The following is a 20858-nucleotide window of genomic DNA, read 5'->3' on the forward strand; positions in this document are numbered from 1 at the left end:
ACACATACATGCATGCACAAACACATGCAAGCACATGCACACACATACACATGCACACACAAGCACACACATACATAATACACACACACACACACACACACACACACACACACACACACACACGAGCATGCACATACATGTACACATACGTGCTGCTATTGTCACTGGTATTTTGCTTGCTCACAGAAAGAAGCACCTTCCCTTTCCAGACCTGAATTTTGTTTACTTGGGGAGTGAAGCAAAGGGCTTTCACAAATATTTTTATATTTTCCACACAAAGGCTACCTAAAATTATTTTTCAAGTTAGATGTTTTCTTATCTCAGGACAGTTTATGGGACTGTATCTGCCTAAAGTCTGAGCAATTAGAAATCTCATATTAGGATTCAAATTGGCTTGTTAAATCACTCCTTTGTTTTTGATTTTACATGATGCTATTTATTGCTAGGACTGTAAGCTCTAAGCCACTATTTTTAAACATACTTGGATCTGATAGAACTGACAAAGCACCCTGATTCCCTGTTTACCAAGGAAGAGACATGTGAGCACAATGTCAACACACTGCACTGGCCCCAGATATTGGGTCACAATATGCCAATGCTGGACTCTGATTCCATTAGTGTTTTATGCCATTGATCATGCTGCTCTCTTTGAATGTCAACTTGTTTACTGCAATATAAGGATGGTGATAATTACCATGCTAACTTCCAGTTCCATCCCATGCTTGTTACCTACTAGGTTCTGCCACAAGAACATCATTTGTATTAACTCATTTGTTCTTCCTGGCCACTCTGCTGTAGCTATGCTATTTTATGTTGGGGCAATTGAAACAGCTTAAAGATCACACAGTTAGTAAGGATGCAGGAGCTAGCCCTATACTTGCAGCTGAAGGCAGCTGCCATTGTTATACTTGTGGTCATTGGTGCTATACATTTTTCATGCACAAGAGAGAGCAATATGAAAACAGGTCTTTGAGGGTCCCCTTTTCCTTATTCTTAGAATTATTAAATTTAGAGTAACTACTCTATTTAATTTTACTTGTTTTCCACTTGTAATGAACTGTTTGACTTCATGAAGCACAATATTCCCTAGGTCACACAGAATATTATATACTTTTCTAGCTAGGAAACCAGAAAGAGTTGGACACTCCAAGAGCTGAATTCTGAATAACAGTAGAACCCATACCTCTTGGGGCAAACCATGGAGAGCATGCAGTATGGAAGTGAATTTCCAATTTATTTATGCTACATTACTAGGAAAAAAATTCCTAAACTCTGTGAATGAGGCCATTTTTAAACTCCCTTCTTCCATTTCTCATTTCACTGGTTATCCTCTACTCTCCATCTCCAAACAATCAGGGGTCATCACTGATGCCTATGGAAACTACGGAGACTGAATTGTACCCGAGGAACTGTCTTCACATAGCTCCACAGACTGTACCCACTTGTTGTTGTTGAAGACTAAACCAGAGCACAAATAAAGACATTTTGCAGAAAAGTAAGAAACTTCTTTCTCCAGTGGAGAATATATTATGTTTACCCGACATTCCCTGGGTCCTCAGTGTCAGGAGCCTTCTACTTCAGCCTGTCCTTGGAAGGCCAGATGCTCATCTGAGAAGCTTCACACACACTAATGAATGAGCCTCTGTTCCAGCCCTAAAACGGGTCCTATTTAGTCCTTACCTGGGGGATAAGGAAGTGAAGACACTGAGAGGCTAAAGCCTTGGTCAGGGTCGAGGTCGAAGAGTGGAAGAACCATGGCTTGAACTGAGGACAGAGATCTGGAACTACAATCTGACTATAACAGCAGCCTTTTATCTTCCTGTTTATCATAAACTCGTTCAAAGTTGATATCATTTTCAGGCTTTTAGTTTGAGCATTACCAGCCAAGGTCTACTTGGGCAAGTCACTTAATACCTTTGGCCTCTTTCCTTACAGATAAAATTCGAGAACTGGACCAAGTTACACTCTGAGAGTCTATAACCTGAGGCTCTGAGGGGGACTCATCTGTCAAAAATTCTAGACAAGTTTATTGGCTAAACTTCTTGCAGATTTCTGGTTTTTTAGTGAGTAAACAATGAAACCCTGTGATCTTTTAGTATTGAAGTGATGGGATGTAGTGAGAATTAAATAGCCCCTAAATTATTACATTATGATCCACTCAATCACCAAAAATGAGGGAACCCCACTTCCAGAAACTGGTTGGCAACACTGTGGCCCATAACAAATATGGCTTCACTGGTGTAATGATGATCCATCAATATTATCTGGCATGAGGTATAGGATCTATGACATGGGCATAGACTTTGGAGGCAAAGTCTGTATTCATAATAGCATTTTCAGGTAGTGAATGTGTTTTGTGAACAAATGAGTACACTCGGATTTAGAAAGTCATCCATTGCAGATACTAGCCTGGTCATAGACAGGGGCTTGGGAAAGGTGTCTCCAAAAGTGTTACATGCAGACTAGCAATTACAGAACTGGTGCAAATGTTAGGATGAATTTTCATTTAGATTTTATTTCCTGTCAATAAATATGGAAGGGGAATCTTATACATTTCAGGATGCAGACAGATGTAGCTAGACATTATCACTGTGCATACCAGACTTCAGCTTGCTACCTTCCTTTATGTCAGGAGTACAACTCACTGAACTGAACCACATACTACATTTGTCTGATACACAGCTGCAGCAAGGCTACATGTGGTAACAAGTAGTCTAGCTTTCACCATGCATGTCCTGCAGAATACCTTCCTGGGGATGGCGAGTGCACCAGGATGAGCTGGGAAACAGCACCTACTCTTCTAAATCAAGGTGGGGTCAATCCAACACACATGTGGTTTCATTTCCCTCCACCATGGGTCAGCTGTATGTATTACCAGCCTCTGTCAATTTAAAGATAAAAATGGGTGACAGTGCCCATTTTCGAATAAAATATTTCTAGGTGTGCCTGAGTTATGCCTTCAAATCTGTACAAGGGCCTGACAGGTAACAAAGAAAAAAAGAAAGAAACACAGTTAGCTTACTGTCTCTTTCCCCCAATTGCAAACAAATGGGCTTTCATTACTAGAAGGCTGCAAAGCATTGAACTTGACAGTGGACACATCTTGTGAGAAGAACTGGTTCTATGTCAGCATCTTCCCCATATTAGAATTTCAGCATCATTTGACTTTTTCTCACAGAGAAGAGCATTGATAAATGGTGTCTGTCTAGCTGTGGTGGGTTTTACATCCATAAATACCTTGCTTTTAACAGTTTCCTCCTGTAATTTCATCCCAAAGCTTGACGGAGTTGAAACAGTATGAGCTCTGGGTAATGCAGTCTGTGATTTTCCTGGTTTTCTCAGCAAGAGAAGGAATTGAGGCAGGAAAAATGTGATTGGTGGGGGAGGGGTGGAATTGTCTGTTACCCACAGAGATGATTTTTTAAGTTGCAGGGAATTTCCCAAGTAAGGGTGTTCATTAAACGAGCTTCATTTTCTTTTGTCATGATCTTCAGTCTGATTTCCTAAAGTTCATGCAGGGCACACTCAAGAATCAACTACAGAGTTGTCCCCTTTATACCTCTGCCACTAATGAGGCAGGAATCCGTGTTTCTTAGGAACCCGTTTCCTAAGACCAAGGCATACATTTCCTCTTTTCTACTCTTTAAACTTTAAAACATCTTGAAGGGTGACTTTCAAACAAATGTCTCTTAACACTGACTGCCCTCTGTGTTGTGTTGTAAAGCAAAGCTTCCAAAGACACTTGCACAATAGGCAGTCTTTTGGAAGAGAGATCAGACAGCAGCGTCCAGAAAACCAATCTTCTGAAATATCTCATGTGGCAAGGGATGAAGGGATGGTTCAAAGAAGACTCAGGAATAATAGTTTTGTACCCTGCACTTACACAACCCCAAGCTTCACAGAGTCAGAGAACATTGCCAAAGGTTCTTTACCCAAGAGCTCATGATCCATGAGTTTACAACTAAGGATGATGGTGTGGTAAAGGGATTGCAAGAGCCAAGCTGCCCTTGTGTCTCCCATAGTTCCCTACTGTTGCCCTATGATGCAAGGCAAATGAAGTACTTTATGTGCTAAGTCTCTCTCTTACCTTCTGAAATAATAGAGGTGATTCAGGCAGCAGACTGCAGGAAAACTTACGGAAGTATGGTAATGATAGATGGTGTCCATAGGGACAGAGGTCAAGGGGACCTTCAGTAAATTGTTTTGATCCATTTTTACCACTTACTGGATTTGCTGTTACAGAAATGTGTCAGCTCCCTAGTTACTAAGCATAACTAGAAGGGCCTTATACAGGAGAATCAAGTGTTTTAAGGCTTACTGAGAAAGAGAAAGGGCACAGTTGGCCAGGCACAATGATCCCGAAGGCTTTGGAAAAGTCTATCCTGAGATTCTTTGGGAGTATCTGGGAGCATACTGATAGCGTGTTTGATCAGAACTTTAGGGGAAGAAACAGCTCTTTAATATCTATAAGATAATAGTAATAAGAGAATTGTGTGGCTACCTTCCTTGATCTACATTAGATGACCATTTGTTCAGCTCCTATATGCTAGCTGCTCATGTATCGCCCATGGAGGCGATACCTTGCATGGTGCTGAGGTGACTGGTTTGTATAATGGTCTCCCATTGTAATTTTAGTGCCTGGCTCAGGATCTATGACCCAGACCAATTTTTTCTTCTAGAGTCTTCTATAGCAGAGAGAGAATTAAGAAAAAATGTTCACTGAACTAAGCTGGATTTCCCTTTAGTCAGCAGAAAATTGCTACCCTCCAAGGGCTAGAGTTAATTGTGGGATACTTTTGGATCAGACATTCTCAGGAACTCCAATTTTCTGAAGTCCACAAAAATTGCCTATTTCCTCTAAATAGGGACAACTCTTATAGAGATATATAAACCTGCCCCACATCCCATGCCGAGATCCCAAACTAATACCTGTTAACTTAATATTGCTGGCCTCCACACTGAGCACTTAAGGCTCATATCCTCACAACAGCCCTTTTGAGGTTAAAGAGGAAGAAACTGAGCTCTGAGAAGTTACACAGGCTCTCTGCAGCCAAGCTGCTGGCAAGCTCATACATGCTGGATCTTAACCTTAGTTTGTACAAGTCCAGAATCTCAAGGCTGGAATGAGAGCTTGAGGTGAGAAATGTATGCCCAGATTGTTTATTAGCGTAAGCAGTTTTGCATTATTATTATTACTTAGCTGAATTGAACTGAATGGATGAAGAGGGAGGGTGAAAGAAATTGGAATATTGTGCTTTTTATAATAGGTAGAAAAGAGCCAGCTAGTAATTTGGATAGGAGGCAAGTGGTGGAGAATAAGCCTTTTGAGGAGAAAGGGAGGAGGTACTAGCAAACTATTAAAAAATGGCACAGAAAAGGAGGAGAGACCTAGTTTTTCAGAGGAGTGTGTGTGTGTGTGTGTGTGTGTGTGTGTGTGTGTGTGTGTGTGTGTGTGTGGTGTGCACATGCATTTGTGCAGACACATGCTCAGGAGGTGGTGATAATTTATTACATTAGCAGACATCGGCTCAGCACAAACTGGGGCAATTGTTGTTTGTGATGGCAGAACAAAGCTTCAACGTGCCAAGGCAGTCTCTAGCATCTTCCAGATTTGTAAGTCCAGGCTGCATCTTTCTTGATGACTCAGTATTTCTTCTTAAGAAAAAAGTTTTAAGGAAAAGGAGTTCTATGCTTAATGAGTCAGCATTGGGTTTTAAAGGATTCACTTAGGTCTACTTGAGCCCTCTTTTCACATGCTTCATTTCCTAAGGCTTTGGCTTTGCCCTGAAAAGTATTGGCTCTGACGGATTTTTGACTCTCTCCCATTCAGTGCAAGCTTACTCTGGGAGATGCTTTCTGTCCTTCGTAAATGGAAGCATGAGATGAATAAAGAAGACCCTGTAACTTGTTTGTGAGCTTTACTGGGTTATGAACTACAGGCAACTAGTGTTGATACTTTCCCCAGAGGTAATTCCTGTGCCTACAAAGAGTGTCTGAAATAGGGAAGAAATAGTGGGCCAATCTCATTCAGGTTATGTGTCTCTCTAAAAAGTGGTTCTCAACATGTGAACCGTAACCCCTTTGTCAGTCACATATCAGATAATCCTGCATATCATATATTTACATTACAATTCATAACAGTAGCAAAATTATGGTTATAAAGTAGCAATGAAATAATTTTATGGTTGGGGGTCACCACAACATGAGGAACTGCATTAAAGGGTCACAGCATTACGAATGTTGAGAAACTGCTCCAAACACTTATTTAGCTCATATCTAAATGCAGGACCAGAATAAGATTACCATAAATTTATGAGGAAATTACATTTTATAATATATAATACATATTATAATAAGAGATTGGCATCAGGCCTGGTGTGGTGGATTGAATGATAAATGTATCCATTGGCTCATGTAGTTAAACAGTTTTTGGTTTGTGACAGTGTTTGGAGAAATTATGGAACACTTGGGAGATGCCACCTTGGTAGAGGAATTACATTAGTGGGGCGGGCTTTAAAGGTTTACTTCCTTACTGTACTTCCTGTTCTTCCTCTCTCCTTCCTGTATGTAGATAAAGATAGGATCAGACAGTTTACAGCTGGAAGATACAGACTTTATCTCTCTGGAACCATAAACCAAAAAGTTTTCTTTTTTCTTTCTTTTCTTTTCCCCTTTTTTCTTTCTTTTTTTTCCCCGACACAGGTTTTCTCTGTATTGCTTTGGAGGCTGTCCTGGCACTCTCTCTGTAGACCAGGCTGGCCTTGAACTCACAGAGATCCACCTGCCTCTGCCTCCTGAGTGCTGGGATTGAAGGCATGTGCCACCAACGCCTGGCTAACCAAAAGCTTTTTTAGGAAGGTGCTTTTGGTCATATTTCATCGCAACAATGAAAAAGCAACCAATACACCATGTGATATATTAATTGTGCCAAATAAATGTAAGCATTAGAAAACTGTACCTCATTCAAAGTTAGACTTAGGCTATTGTCTGGACCACAGTTGGATTTTCTATGTTTTCCTATTCTGTTGCCCTTTTCCTTCTACCTTGCATATACCCTTCCATACTTATTTGTGGAGACAACCAGCTAGGAATAGCCCAATTTACATAAACCTCATGATTTTATTCTTACTTATCATAAGATTCTCTGACTGTCAGGACAATGTTACTCATTCTCTGCTGTCCTCTTATTTGCCAAAGGGACTTCCATCTCCACTCTGTTATGGTTCCTTATACATTAACATGCAGAGGGATTGTAGTGGTTTGAATAAGATGGTCTCCATAGACTCATGTATTTAATGCTTAGTGAAAGGAGTGGAATTCTTTGATAGTGTTAGGACTAGGAGGTATGGTCTTGTTGAAGGAAGTATGTCACTGGGGTGGGCTTAGACATTTCAAAAGTGCACACCAGGCCCTGCCTGCATATCAGGATATAGCTCTCAGTCAGTTACTGCTTCAATAGCATGCATGTCACCATGCTTCCACCATGATAATAATAGATCAATCCTCTCAAATTGTAAGCAAGCTCCATATTAAATGCTTTCTTTTATAAGAGTTGCCTTGGTCATGGTGTCTCTTTACAGAAATTGAAATGTGACTAAGACAGGGATGTTGAACTCTGTCTTCTTTGCTCCTATTTCACCTTCTCATCAAGGTACATAAAATTCACTTTATCAGATTAGCAATGTCAAATGTAATATCCCAACAGATTCCACCTCCTGAGGAATTTGTAGATACCATGGAGACCAGCTACCCTGCTTCCTTGTCTGATACTGCCTAATCCAAATCCTTTCAGGCAAAAAGCCAGCTTGAGGCTATATTCTATTCATAGCTTTCCTTGACTTTTCTTCCACTATTACTTGGTTGACAAATTTTAGGAAAACTTGCAATGAGTAGGAAATAAATACAAAAGTCTTAGACCATAAAGCTTAGGGATTCTGGAAGTTTCTTGTTTGTCTGTCTGCTGTAGAGGCCAGCTGAGTGCTTCAAGTACACATTCTTACAAATCCTCCTCTGTTGTCAGAATAATTATCTTTGTTTGACAGGTAAGACAACTTAATCATACAGGAACTAGGGTAGACAGCCCTAAGCCATAATGAAGCAAGAGACACAGCATTTATTTGAGTTCATAGCCCTGTACTGTCTTATTTTAAGCAATCTTCATTTTTTTTCTCATGGGAAATATTTAGCATTGTGAAGTCTCCCCTTGGCCTTTGTCTTAGTCAATGTTCTATTGGCATGAAGAGACACAATGACAAGGGCAACTCTTATAGAAGAAAACATTTAATTGGGAGCTTTCTTCCAGTTTCAGTGCTAATTTATTATCATCATAGTAGGGAGCATGGTGGCATGCAGGCAGGCATGCCCTGGACCAGAGAACTTTACATCCTGATCTATGGGCAGGGAGGTAGGAGAGATACTGGGCCTGACATGGGCTTTTATAACCTGAAAACTTAACCCCAGTGATACCCTTCTTTCAATAAGGCCAAACCTACTTCAATAAGCCCACAGTTCCCAATCCTTCTAATCCTTTCAAACAGTTCTACTCCCTGGTAACTAAGCATTCAAGTATATGAGCCTATGGAGGCCATTCTCACTCAGTTGACCGCAGTGTTCATCCTGAATGTTTCCTTATTCTTGCCAAGATTCTATTAGGAAAAAATGGTTTTCAATAAAAGAAAACAAAAATACTGAGATGATAATGATCTACCTCTGTATGTATTTATACCATCACTCAGAGAGAAGTAATTATCAGGCTCTATACCTGGGAGAAGAAACATCCTGGCTTTTTGAATCATATGGCTAGATTTCTCTAGTGGCCCAAAAGGTGACTTATGTCCACTCAGGGCTAGTAGTGATAGAACAAGTTACAGAAAGAGGACTACCTTCACCTGTTCCAAATGTAGTCTGTGACTCTTGTCTATACAATAATTACCCAAGGACAGTACAGGAAGACAATGAACATAAAGTGTACCTGGGAGCTGGGCTAATGCAGAGCTGTTTTGTTTCTCTCACTTCTGTGTTCTTCAACATGTCTTCTGAGTTATGCCTTTCTGGAGTCTTTTTGCAGCTTGCTCTCCCAGTTTGAGAGATCTCAAATACTGAAAAGCTTTTTATCTCAAACTGTGCATGAGACCTTCTGCTTAAAACTTCCAGGGAAAGCTTCACATGTTCTCAGGTGCCCATAGTAAGTATTTCAAAGCTTTGGACAAATCTTTGACTGCCATTAACTCCAGGACTTTAAAATAGATTGTCAGAAAAGGCAAAAAAATTAAAATATGGAGTCCTTGCTTTGAGAGGTGCCACTTTAGTTCTCTTAACCACTTGTAAGCTGTAAGATTTCTGAACTATAAAATCCCAGTGTTTCATCACTACATGCACAGGAGTATGCTATCTGGTGGTGGCACTTCCATCCTCAGGGTGCCTGTGAACAATAGGATAGATGACTGGTATATGTATGCCAGCTCTTGGTGCAGTGAAGAATGTAGGAGCTGATTAGTTGACATCTACCTTGGGAAGGGCATTTTGTAAGACATCAGAATTTAAAATATATGGAGCTTAGGTATATTTCAGTTATACAAAGTGTGATAGTATGATTGTGGCCCTAGATAGAATTCAAGAACCAAAGCAAAAACAAAACAAAAACTCAAACAAATGAATAAGTGGCCATACCCAAAAGAAAAAGCCTTGACCATCTCTAAGACCTGGTATTCCCAGCTTCAGAGAACAAAGAGGGTTTTGCTCATGACTATAACCACAACACAATGCCTGCCTGGCACAGGAAACAGTCAATAAGTACTTACTCAACTGAGACTGAACAAAGAGAAATTCTGGTTATCTTTAAGGGCATCATAAGCTTCTAAGTATGAAGGATGTGGTGTATTTTATATCCTTTGCACACACACAAATGTAATTAAGGTGTTGTGAAAACATTCACCATTTCTGTCTGCAGCTGTCTTCAATTCATGAATGTTGAGCCTAAGTGTTCATATGAAAAGTGAAATCTTACTCTCAGTATCTGTTATGGTTCTTTATCATGGAAGCCGGTTCCTGTTTTGTGCTGAGATATTTCTGCGTGTTAAATGTGATTCCAGGTAATTTTTAAAAATAGAATCAATGCACATTTTCTTTCTCTCTTGCAAAACTTTGATTCTGTAGGAAATAATCCCTATCATCAAAGTATCCCAGACTGTTAGTATTGGAGGGCTTTGATGATCAAGAAACCTTAGCTGGCTTAATCATGACTTCCTTTATGACACCCTTTCCTGGGAGGTCATTATCCTGTCTGGTGGTCAGGCTAAGTCAGCACATACTGTGTTACTGGAGGGAGAAAACAAAATGCTAACATTTGTACTGTGTTTGTCACTGGAAGTGCCAAGCAGAATACATAATTTGTGATTCTGCCAAGAGAAATAATTGAGATAAATAGGTGATAACAAAAGCTAGCCATCACTATTTTATTGTCTTTGATGGTCATCAAGGGTCATCTTTATCCAAGCAAGACTGGCCCTTTTAGGACCCTGTTTAAGCTCTTTCACTGAGCTCCACCTAATATAGGAAATATAGTCTAAATACCTCCATGGCCTGAGGCCTCCCTGGGTCTGGCCTCAGCCAAGGCTCTCACTGCTTGTTCTTTCCTGTGTTCTGAAACATGTTCTCTTTTCTTCACTAGGATGACCCTCCTTGTGTGCCTCACCATTCAGCACAGACTTTACCTCCTCCAGGAAGAAGCCACCTTGAAGTCTCAAGCTCTCTCAGAACCATGTGATAGCCTTCCAACCATTGAAGTCTTCCTTCAACAACAGGTGACATCTTCAAGATGGGGTTTTGTGTTCTGGTCATTCTGAGGACTGGTACCAGTAGCCCGCTGGGCATGAAGATGTCCATTTCATTTTTACTTTTTCAGGATTGAAATATAAAATTCTCTCTGCTTTATTTTTTGTGCAGAAAGTTCACAGCAGTCAATGGCCCATAAAAAAACTTCATGGAGTTTAGGGTTTTGAGGTCTAAGGGAATGTCCAATTTCTTATGTGTTAAGAAACCAGAAAAGGCTTTCCTTCTTAGGACTTGATGGATGGGTTTTCCTAAAGCTCATGTTTTCATCTTTTTAGAATGAATCATGCATTCTTTCAGGTGACATGTTGAGAAGGTACATTTAGTCACTTCATTTTTTCTCTAGCTCCACACAGTGTATTCTGTGCTCACAAAGTAATTTTAGATTCCCGACAAGGTTATTTTTTATTTTTGTTGATAGCAAAATGTTACTGGAACAATTCTGATCCCTGATAGAGAAGGTGAACAGGTGCCCACTGGCTCAATTACTCTCAATGTTAAGAAGCATGCTCCTGTGTTGTAACCTACCCACTAGTAAAGAAAAGGGAAAGGGTGGAAGATACACCTGGATATACCAGAGAAGGCAATGGTAGTAAGAGTTAGTACTCCACTGACACCAGGACATAATTTCTTTGGATGCTGATGAGCTTTGATGTGCTTTTGCTTCACAATTGCAAACTTAGCAGGGCAGAGCCAAAAGGCAGCAAAGGGAGCTTTGGGGAACCAGCAGAAGATAAACCAACCTTTAGAGAACATGTTGAAATAGTAACCCTTAAAACAAGACCGGGGGCTTGCGATACTTTGAAATCTCCATCAACTAAATGAAAACGTGGCTGTCTTAAAAGGCGACACTTTTTGCTCTGGCCATTTTAAGCAAATATAAAAGAAAACTTGAAATTGGAAATCATGTGCTGTCAGTGTGCATGGGTCTTATTAGTGAACAATAAAGTGGGCGTTCTGGTCTGCTTTTAAGGAGGGGATTCTGTGGCCCCAACAACACTCCCCTTGAATAAGGATTCCCAGCTTCTTTTATTCTTGTTGGTTCTAGGACTGAGCAAAGAGATTAAGGCTACTGCAGGATGTGGGGAGAGGGAGAAGGAGAAGGCAGAGACTTGAGTATCATTCTTGGAATTAGGAGCTCCCACCCCCACTGTTTATCTCCTCGGCACCACTCAGCTGTTCTCTGTTGCACAGAAATAAAAGTTTAGTTTAAGAAGTATGTTAGAACAAAGCTGCAGAAATTGCCTGGAATTTCCTTCATTTTCAGCCATCTGGCTTTCATTGCTGACTCCATTCCCCTCCTCCACACACATTTACCAAATCTTTTCAACACACACTGGCTAAGCTATCAAATGCTTATAATTAATAACAGCCATACTTTTTTTTTTTAAAGTGGTGATTTCTGGCTTGCACTGGCTGCTCATGTCACTGCTTTTATAAACCAGAAAGATAGTCACTTGTTTATTAAGACTTAGCTGAAATCTAATCAAATTTGTCTTGAATTTAAAAATATCATTCTCTCATTTAAATTATAACTAGTATTCCTCAGCAAAACTAAAAGACAACAATGAATTTTTCTGAGTGACTATTGTGATTCTGTTTTTATTTTTCTTCATTATTAATTTTTGAGGCAGACTTGGGTACTTAGGTACCTTAGGTGGGCTTGGAACTCATGACTCTCCTGATTCTGCTTCTGAGTTCTTGGATTTTAGTCACAAGGCAGAAAGACCTGTGTGTGTGTGTGTGTGTGTGTGTGTGTGTGTGTGTGTGTGTGTAAGTACAGGTATTGAACCCAGGGCCTTATGCATACTACTCAAACACCAAGACAATGTGTTACATCCCAGCACAGATCCTACTGTTGTTGTTATTGCCAGTCTCATCCTGTGGCCAATGCTGGCCTGGAACTCACCTTAAATCCATGGCAATCCTCTTGCTCCGGTATCCAAGAACTGAAATTGTAGTTGTGACTCACTATACCCAGCATTCTAAAAAGTTATCCCATTTTAAAGATGAAAATGAAGATCTAAAAACAACCACAGCCTTTAAAAAGTTATCTAAAAGTGGCCAAAGAGGCTTAGATCTCTTTGCTATTCTTTTTGAGTGTCCCAGGGATGTGAGAGCTTTATAATGAGCAGTGCTAAGTGAAACATTGAACTTTCTGAGGAAAAATGCTGTATGTGAGGGTTTTTTTTAAAAAAAATTCTTTTAAGAATTTGATAACTGAATACACTGTAATCACCTTATTTCTACCCTTCCTTCCCCCTCCAATTCCTCTCATGTCCCCTCCCCTCCTCTTGAATCATGACTTCTATAATTACTATTGTTAGATTGCTACACACCACACACACACACACACACACACACACACACACACACACACACACACACACACAAATCTACTGAGTCTAGCTATTGTTGCTTGTAAGTATGTGTGTTTAGAACCGACCAATTAGGATTGGAGAACCTATCAGGAGGTTTATCCCTAGAGAAAACTGATTCTCTCTCCCTCAACAGCCATTGATTGCCTTTAGTTCTTCATCCAGGGGTAGGGTTGTATGAACCTTTCTCCCACACAGAATAGCATTTTGGCTGATATGGTCACTGTGCAGGTCACATGCAGACAACCATAGTGTTCAGAGTTCATGATTGCAGCATCCCTATTACATCAAAGACACTATCTCACAGTAGCCATTTTGATCCTCTGATCTTTCTACTTTCTTTCCCTTGAGTTTTAATGAGCAGGTCTCTTCATGAGCTACTTAGAACACCCAGAGAGAGCTTTTTTTTTCTTTTTAAGTTGGGAACAGGAGATTAATTTCTTGCTCTACAGTGGATCTTGGCTTCTTTTAAAAGTCTTCTCTGAGACAGCCTCATCTACTGATGACACACTGGCGAAGATGGTGTAACTTTAGTGACTCAAATTACTTAGTGTTAAACATGTACAAAGGAGTTTCCTTCTCCATGATAGTAACTCCTTTCTTATCAACTTTGAATAAAGTTCTCATTGGTGCTCTACAAGCAAGACTGCATCCGATGCTTTATGGCCAATTTTAGGGAATCTTGCAAAGGAATAAATATTTTTCTTTCACAGTCTGGTTCCTTCCCTCCCAGAATCAAACTTTGCACTGGCTATCACTAACTACTGAACCTCTTTGTCCCTATTCCATCCATCAATGTTCACCTTGTATCATTCTTCACTTTGTAAAACCACGTGTGTGTGAGTGTGTGCATTCGTGTGTGTGTGTGTGTGTGTGTGTGTGTGTGTGTGTGTGTGTGTGTGTGTGATGAATAATTAAAAACCCAGAGACAGATATTGAGGTTCAAGCTGAAGATCAGAGAAGCAAAACAGCTGGCCACTAGAGAGCTCTTACCTCTACCAAGGCTTGGGAGATACTATCCTCAGTGTGGCTGAAGACTAATTGCTGAGTGAGTCCTGAATACCCTGCTCCTATCTTATATACCACTCTAGTGCTGGGATTAAAGGTGTGAGCTCTGTTTCTTTTTTAGACTGATTTACTCTCAAATAGTCGTAGATGGCCTTGAACTCACAGAGATCCATCTGCCTCTGTCTCCTGAGTCCTGGGATTAAAGGTGTGTGCCACCACTGCCCAGCTTCTATTGCTGTGGCTAGCTTTGCATTCTGATATTCAGTGGTTTTATTAGGTCGTAACCAATATATCACTACATATATACATTTTACCTTGACAACTAAGGCCCTGAGTTCATGAAAAGGAGACTAATAATGGCATTTTAAATATCACCTGGAAGAGGGAAAAGAGATGGTAAAGATGATAGGAATAGCACCGAGGCCTTCCAGCTCACATTCATAGCATGTGCTAAACCTTGCTAATTTACAAACATGGTCTCCAGGTGAACAATCACCTGTCACCTGTTGGTTCCTGAATCATTGAAACCAAGAGAGAAGGATTAAGACTTAAAGTTGAGAGAAAGGATTTTTAAAAGTCTCTTCCATAGAAACTACTGTTTTTTTTTTTAAGTTATCTAAAGAAGGTAGGCATTGTACACAGGCACACATATGCACTCAGATGTACATACAAAAACTGGGAAAGCCAGAGAATCCTTCCGGCCTGGGAATGTTCATCTCCTGCTGTGAGTGACCAGTTCTGAAAGCTTCATGTGGGAATGCTGCTGAAAGTCAGAGACATGAGCTTCTGATACCAACTCAGCTTCACACAGAGGAAACCAGAGGGACAAAGTGTGGGCCTCAGAAGCTGCCTCAGAAAGACAGAGGCCTTTGTCATTCTGGATACGATAGCATTAGTCTGAACATATGACAGACTGGTGGCTTCTTCACCAGCAGCCATCTGAACTGACAACTCCCTGAGTATAGAGGCCTATCTATACTCCTCCTAGACACTCAAAGTGAAGACTCGAACAATTTCTGTATGTTGCATAGAAATGCTATGGTTTTCTTTTTTTCCAAAAAGCACGTGGAGTTCATCAAAGGCCAAGAGAATTTAAGACTCCAGAAATCCACAAGGATGACCCCAGCTGAGACCCCTAACAATAGTGGAGAGGGTACCGAAATTGGCCTTCCCCTCTAATCAGACTGGTGACTACCCTAACTGTCATCATAGAACCGTCATCCAGTAACAGACAGAAAAAGATGCAGAGATCCACATCCAAGCACCAGGCAGAACTAAGGGAGTCCAGTTGAAGAGAGGGAGGAGGGATTATGTGAGCAAGGTGGGGTGGGGTCAAGATCATGATGGGGAAACACACAGAGACAACTGACCCAAGCTGTGGGAGCTCAGACTCTAGACTGACAGCTGGTGAGCCTGCATGGGACCAAACCAGGACCTGTGCATATGGGTGACAGTTTTGTAGCCTGGTCTGTTTGTGGGACCCCGAGCAGCTTTGTTGACTCTCCATGGGAGGACTTAACTTTTCTGAGGAGTGGATGGGGGTGGGTTGCAGGGAGGTTGGGGGAAGGGGGAGAAGGGGAGGGAGGGGGAACTGTGGCTGGTATGCTGTGTCCATCATAAGATAAAAAAACACAAGGGACACAGAAGCCTGCTGAAGAATGGGAAATTGAGGATCTAAATAATCTCTGACTGGACTGAGGGTGTAGAGGAGAAGGGCATATGGTTACATTTCTACCAAACATGTGTATATATCTTATCCTGAAAAGACTGGGAAGAGAAGATTGCTCTGAAGATACCCTGAAATAGTCCATAGGAGAATCAATTAAAAAGGACCAGGGGTAGAAGGGGTAAGGGTCATCATCCCCTGAGCAAATTGAGAACATGGGAAGAGTGGGGATCGAGCTATGAGAATGAGAAGGGAAGAAAAGGAAGAATGCAGAGGTCATAAGGGAGCAGAAAAGTTGAATCAGGTGTAGATTAGTAGAAAGGATATGTGATAGGTAGGGTTTTAGTTGGGAGTGGTAGGGGAGGAAGGGAGGGAGAAGGAAACTGGGATTGTCATGTAATTCAATCTTGTTTGTAATTCAAATAAAAAATATTTAAGTAAAGAATCTATAACCAAAAAAAAAAAAAAAAGGACCAGGAGTAAAGCAACATTATCTAAATTAACCTTATCTAGCCCTTTGAGAATGAGAAAGCATGCCTGTGTCATGTGATTAATTATCATTATTATTATTTTCTTCTCAGAGAAAGAATGCAATTTTCACCCAGTTCAAATACTGACTCCCTGGCTTTGCCTCAGCTCACCACAGCATTGGAATGTGCTAAAATGAGCAGGGCATAACAGACAGGAGTTAACAACACACAGAAAAGCTGGTAGCTGTGTGAAACTTCTGCCTATGGAATAATGAATAACCATGGGATATTTGTATAGGGCATGGCAATTTCATGTTATCTTGTCCAATAATTTCATTTTGTAGTGGGCAGAACAGAAAGAACAGTTCCAGCAGTTCCTTGGTCCCATCCTACCTGCCACCCTTCTAGCCAAGGACCTTGCAGGCTTCTTTTAATATGGGGAACTGTCACTAAGTAGAGGAGTTTGTATTCTTTTCTAATCAAGATAGGGTCATGCACCTGAACAGCTAGGAGGTTTAGAGATGAGCACTAGTTATAGCAGAGACACATGCATATAGCAGCCATGCTATAAACTTGTGTGGGATTTCACACACTGGATCTAGCTTCTCTCTTGTCAGCTTCTCTCTGTCCAGCCCTTGAATCTCTCTTCCTGGCTATTGTTCTGATGGGTGGGCTGCTGTCCCAGACAAGTGGCTGACTTGTTGCCTTGGAGGATGTGGCACTGGTGACCACCACGTTCACCTCTATATTTGAAGGTGAAAGCTCAGTTTTGCCATTCAGATCAATACATGGAACAACTATGGTGACCAGAAAGTCACCATGGTGATGTGTCATGTGACTGGAGAAGGCCTGAAACTCTCTTTCAAGTCCCAACAAAAGGGAACAACTGGATCTGGTTGAGAGAGAAGACAATGGGCACACAGGCTTTACCAGCAAACTACTGTTAGCACCTGAAAACAATACAGTGACTCATATGATGTATTTTGCAGAGAAATGAGAAATATTCAGAAGCAACATTCCTTTCATATCTAGGACATGACCTTAGCCAGTAACATTCCTCAATGCAGCTGTAGATTTGAAAGTCTGGCTTTAGTTCCTCAGACATATCCCTTCCAAACCAGAATCATACAGAGTGTTTGCTCAAAAAAAAAAAAAGTATCTAAAAGGCAAATTTCTCGAGACACCATAAAATTGTGAGGACCAAAGCAGTGATTGGATTGATTAGCGGAGACTCAAGGTTGGGCGATAATGAGACACAGGCAAGGCTGAACAATGAAATGGTCTAATTGATTTTACGCATATGGAATGATACACACACACCCCAGTGCATGCTAGAATGAATCTGTATGCCCTGTGCACACAGATTTCACAGTGGGTCAATTATACCACCCAGATGCTTCAGTACCTTGTACTCTGTAATTTGAAAGTTAGTTTATTACTATGGTGTGAGGGCTTGGGATGCAGGCTAAAAGGTGGCATAGATCATGAAGTCTGTGGTCAGTTCATTTTCACTTTAGGGGAAAGCAACAGCACACTACATGCACATAATAGTCATGCCATAAATATGCTTAGTGCATGGAGCCTCTGAACTGTATGACCATTGATTGGGCTAGAATTCCATGGCCTGCTTTCAATTAAATTTAAGTGGATTTGACTAGAAGTTTGAACTGACGCTAATTGGTTTTCAAAACATTGGGTAACAATAAGTGTTCCTGTGTTGCCCATAGAGAGATGCACCCAGTTCAACCTATGCTCATGGTTGGCATGGGTAGCAATACATCCCTTACCTTGCTGGGCAGGGATCCAAATTGCAGGATTTCAGGAGCTGGGGGGGCCGTCGGCTGGTCACGCACAGGTTCTCATCAGCAAGCTCCCGGGTCTGTTTGTTCAGGCAGCTTACCACAGCCTCCTGGACACCTGTGTACAAATCACACTGTCAGGCCAGAGTGCAGAGTGGGTGTGTGTGGGGGTGATGAAGTGTAGACAGGCAGCTGGTGGGAGGTCTCTGATGGGTGGGACTCTCACTGCACGTTAGAGGCTACAGTTGGAAGCACAGCACTGCCAATCTTATTAAGCATCACTTGATCTAGGGTTGGGAGTACGGTTCAGTGATTGGGTGACTGCTTAGGATGAACAAGGCTCTGGTTTTGAACTCAGGCATCACAACTTTTTAAAAGTAATTATTCCATCTGAAAGGAGGAACTCATGAGCCTGTGGCTTCTCTCAGTACACCTCTTGAGGAAGATAACTTTCTGAAAACATAGGTGGCTGAAGTGCTTTAACAATGCTACCAGACAGATCCAGCCACTCTAGATATCAGTGTTGAGAATGCTAAAAGAGCTAAAGATAAATCTACCATATGATCCCAGTTATACCACTTCTTAGCATATGCCACAGGGACTTGACATCCTGTTTCACAGATACTTGCTTGCTCAGCCATGTCTGTTGCTGCTTTGTTTACAATATGTAGGAAATGGAAACAACCCAAATGTCTTTAACCAATGAATGAATAATGCAAATGTGGTGTATATATACAGTAAGGAATACTATTCTGTTGTAAAGAAAATCATGAGCTTTTCGGGTAAATGAAGAGAAAGGATAATATTGAATGAGGTAACCTTGGCCCAGAAAAGAACTTAACATGTTCTCTCTCATCTGTAGTTCCCAACCCCAAACTTTTAGATGTGAGTACGTAACCTGGAGTAAGTGTAGGAACCAGGAAGGTAAAGAGCGACCGCTGCCAGGGTAGGGGGTAGGGAGAAATAGAAGGGAGCAGCAAAGTACAAGTGATTTAAGGGAGGATATGGAAAAATGGAGGTGCTTTAATTAGGAAGGGGGAATGAATACAGAAAAAGGAAGAATGGGGTAAAATAATAAGGATGTCTGAAAAGGTTATAAGGAATCATTATCTACCTAAAATTACATATAACAATATAAATATGTAGTTTTTTCATAGTTTAAATGAAAAAGTCTCATCTGTGCTGATAATACTTCCCTCAAGATCCATAGACTATCTACAAAAATCCAAATATCAGGCATAAGAAACCCCATTTTGAATTGTTGGTCGGGGTTGACCAAGAGACTCCCCAAACATAGGCTATTGCTGTTGCACTTGGTTGTCTCTCAGAGGTTGAAGACAACATGTAGTTTGGACACATGACTGAGATGATCTGAGTTGGTTCTGAGCTAAAAAGCCTCCCCCGTGAGGAATAGTTTTCATGGTAGCAGAAGGTACCACACAAGCTTCAAAGGGAAGGAAGAAACCAACAACTCTACTTAGTTATGATGTTCATGAACTAAAGCATTGATCAATATAGCATGATAAGTCTAAGTGCAATAATGGAACACATACTGTGGTAGTAACCAAGAGCTCTCTAACTGAACTTAAGGCCTGCTAAATGAGCCAGATCATGCCTGGTACTGGAAAACCCAGTCAATTAACCAGAGCTAGTGAAATCATGTATCTTCATAGAGAACCCATTATTGCCACTTAATCAAACCACATAATCCCTAATTACATTCTAAATATTTATTCTTATATCCACAGATTTGTATAGGCTGCATCCCTCATCAAAAGATGATTCCTTGCAATAGAAAGAGATCACCACAGAAAAATACAATCAAAATGCAGATAAGTGACTATGTGGTGCCCGGCCACAATTGATACATCTATAACATATCTCCTGTACCTAAGGCTCAGGAATCATAGCAGAAGAGGTGGTAAAAAAAGATTATAAAAGCCCGAGGAACAGGAAGTTTGCTGTGAGATGTTGTCCCCTAGAAATATCAAAGAAACTAATCCATGAAGTCTTATCAACATGCCTAAACTTCACCTTGACAAGAACAGCAACGATAGACATTCTGATATGACAGGAGGAAATCTGATGGGTCCTCAACCTTAGACAAAGAACTACAGGTAACTAAGGAATGCTGAGAGCAAGAGAAATAGTCTTCCCCAGGGAAGAGTCCCCAATGCACTCATACCAAGTGGAATTTAGCTCGAAACCATAAACGTACAAGTTACTTTATATGGACTGAGCAGGTTATATTTATATATTTAGGAATACACACACACACACACACACACACACACACACAAACACACACACATACATATTGTGTGTATGTATGTGTGTGTTAAAGAAATAGTATGAATATGAGACTGAGCAAGGCAGGGTGCATAAAGAATTGAGGGAGAAAATGGAAGGGTAAATGATATAATTATAGTTTAGTGTCAAAAATACTCTAAAAATGCTACCAGACTATATAGCCACTGGTGGTAAAACATGATACTTTAGTGTAGAAGGAGCAGAACAGAGGAATAGGGTAACCACCAATCAATCAATAAATAAAAAAGAGAACCTTAGGGATCCAAGACAAAACACATTATATTTTAATGAAAGGGAGATTGCTGTGTTTGGACATGAGGTATGACATCATATTTTGGTATCCAATATTCTGTAGGCTTATCTGTTCCTATCTTGCTTTGTTTTGATTCTGTTTAAT

General features: G+C 40.7%; 1 protein-coding gene across 1 annotated transcript in view; it reads right to left on the reverse strand.

Moving 5' to 3' along the window:
• Positions 1-20858, reverse strand: part of Adamtsl1 (ADAMTS like 1) — a gene marked incomplete at its 5' end in the record, with an annotated part of 351236 nt that overhangs the window by 129116 nt on the left and 201262 nt on the right. Inside the window, one exon of the mRNA XM_035438677.1 lies at positions 18140-18269. Coding sequence (XP_035294568.1) covers positions 18140-18269 — 130 coding nt within the window. The remainder of the gene's footprint in view (positions 1-18139; positions 18270-20858) is intronic.

Source organism: Cricetulus griseus, chromosome 2 (genome assembly GCF_003668045.3).
Source record: "Cricetulus griseus strain 17A/GY chromosome 2, alternate assembly CriGri-PICRH-1.0, whole genome shotgun sequence".
NCBI classification, from domain to species: domain Eukaryota; kingdom Metazoa; phylum Chordata; class Mammalia; order Rodentia; family Cricetidae; genus Cricetulus; species Cricetulus griseus.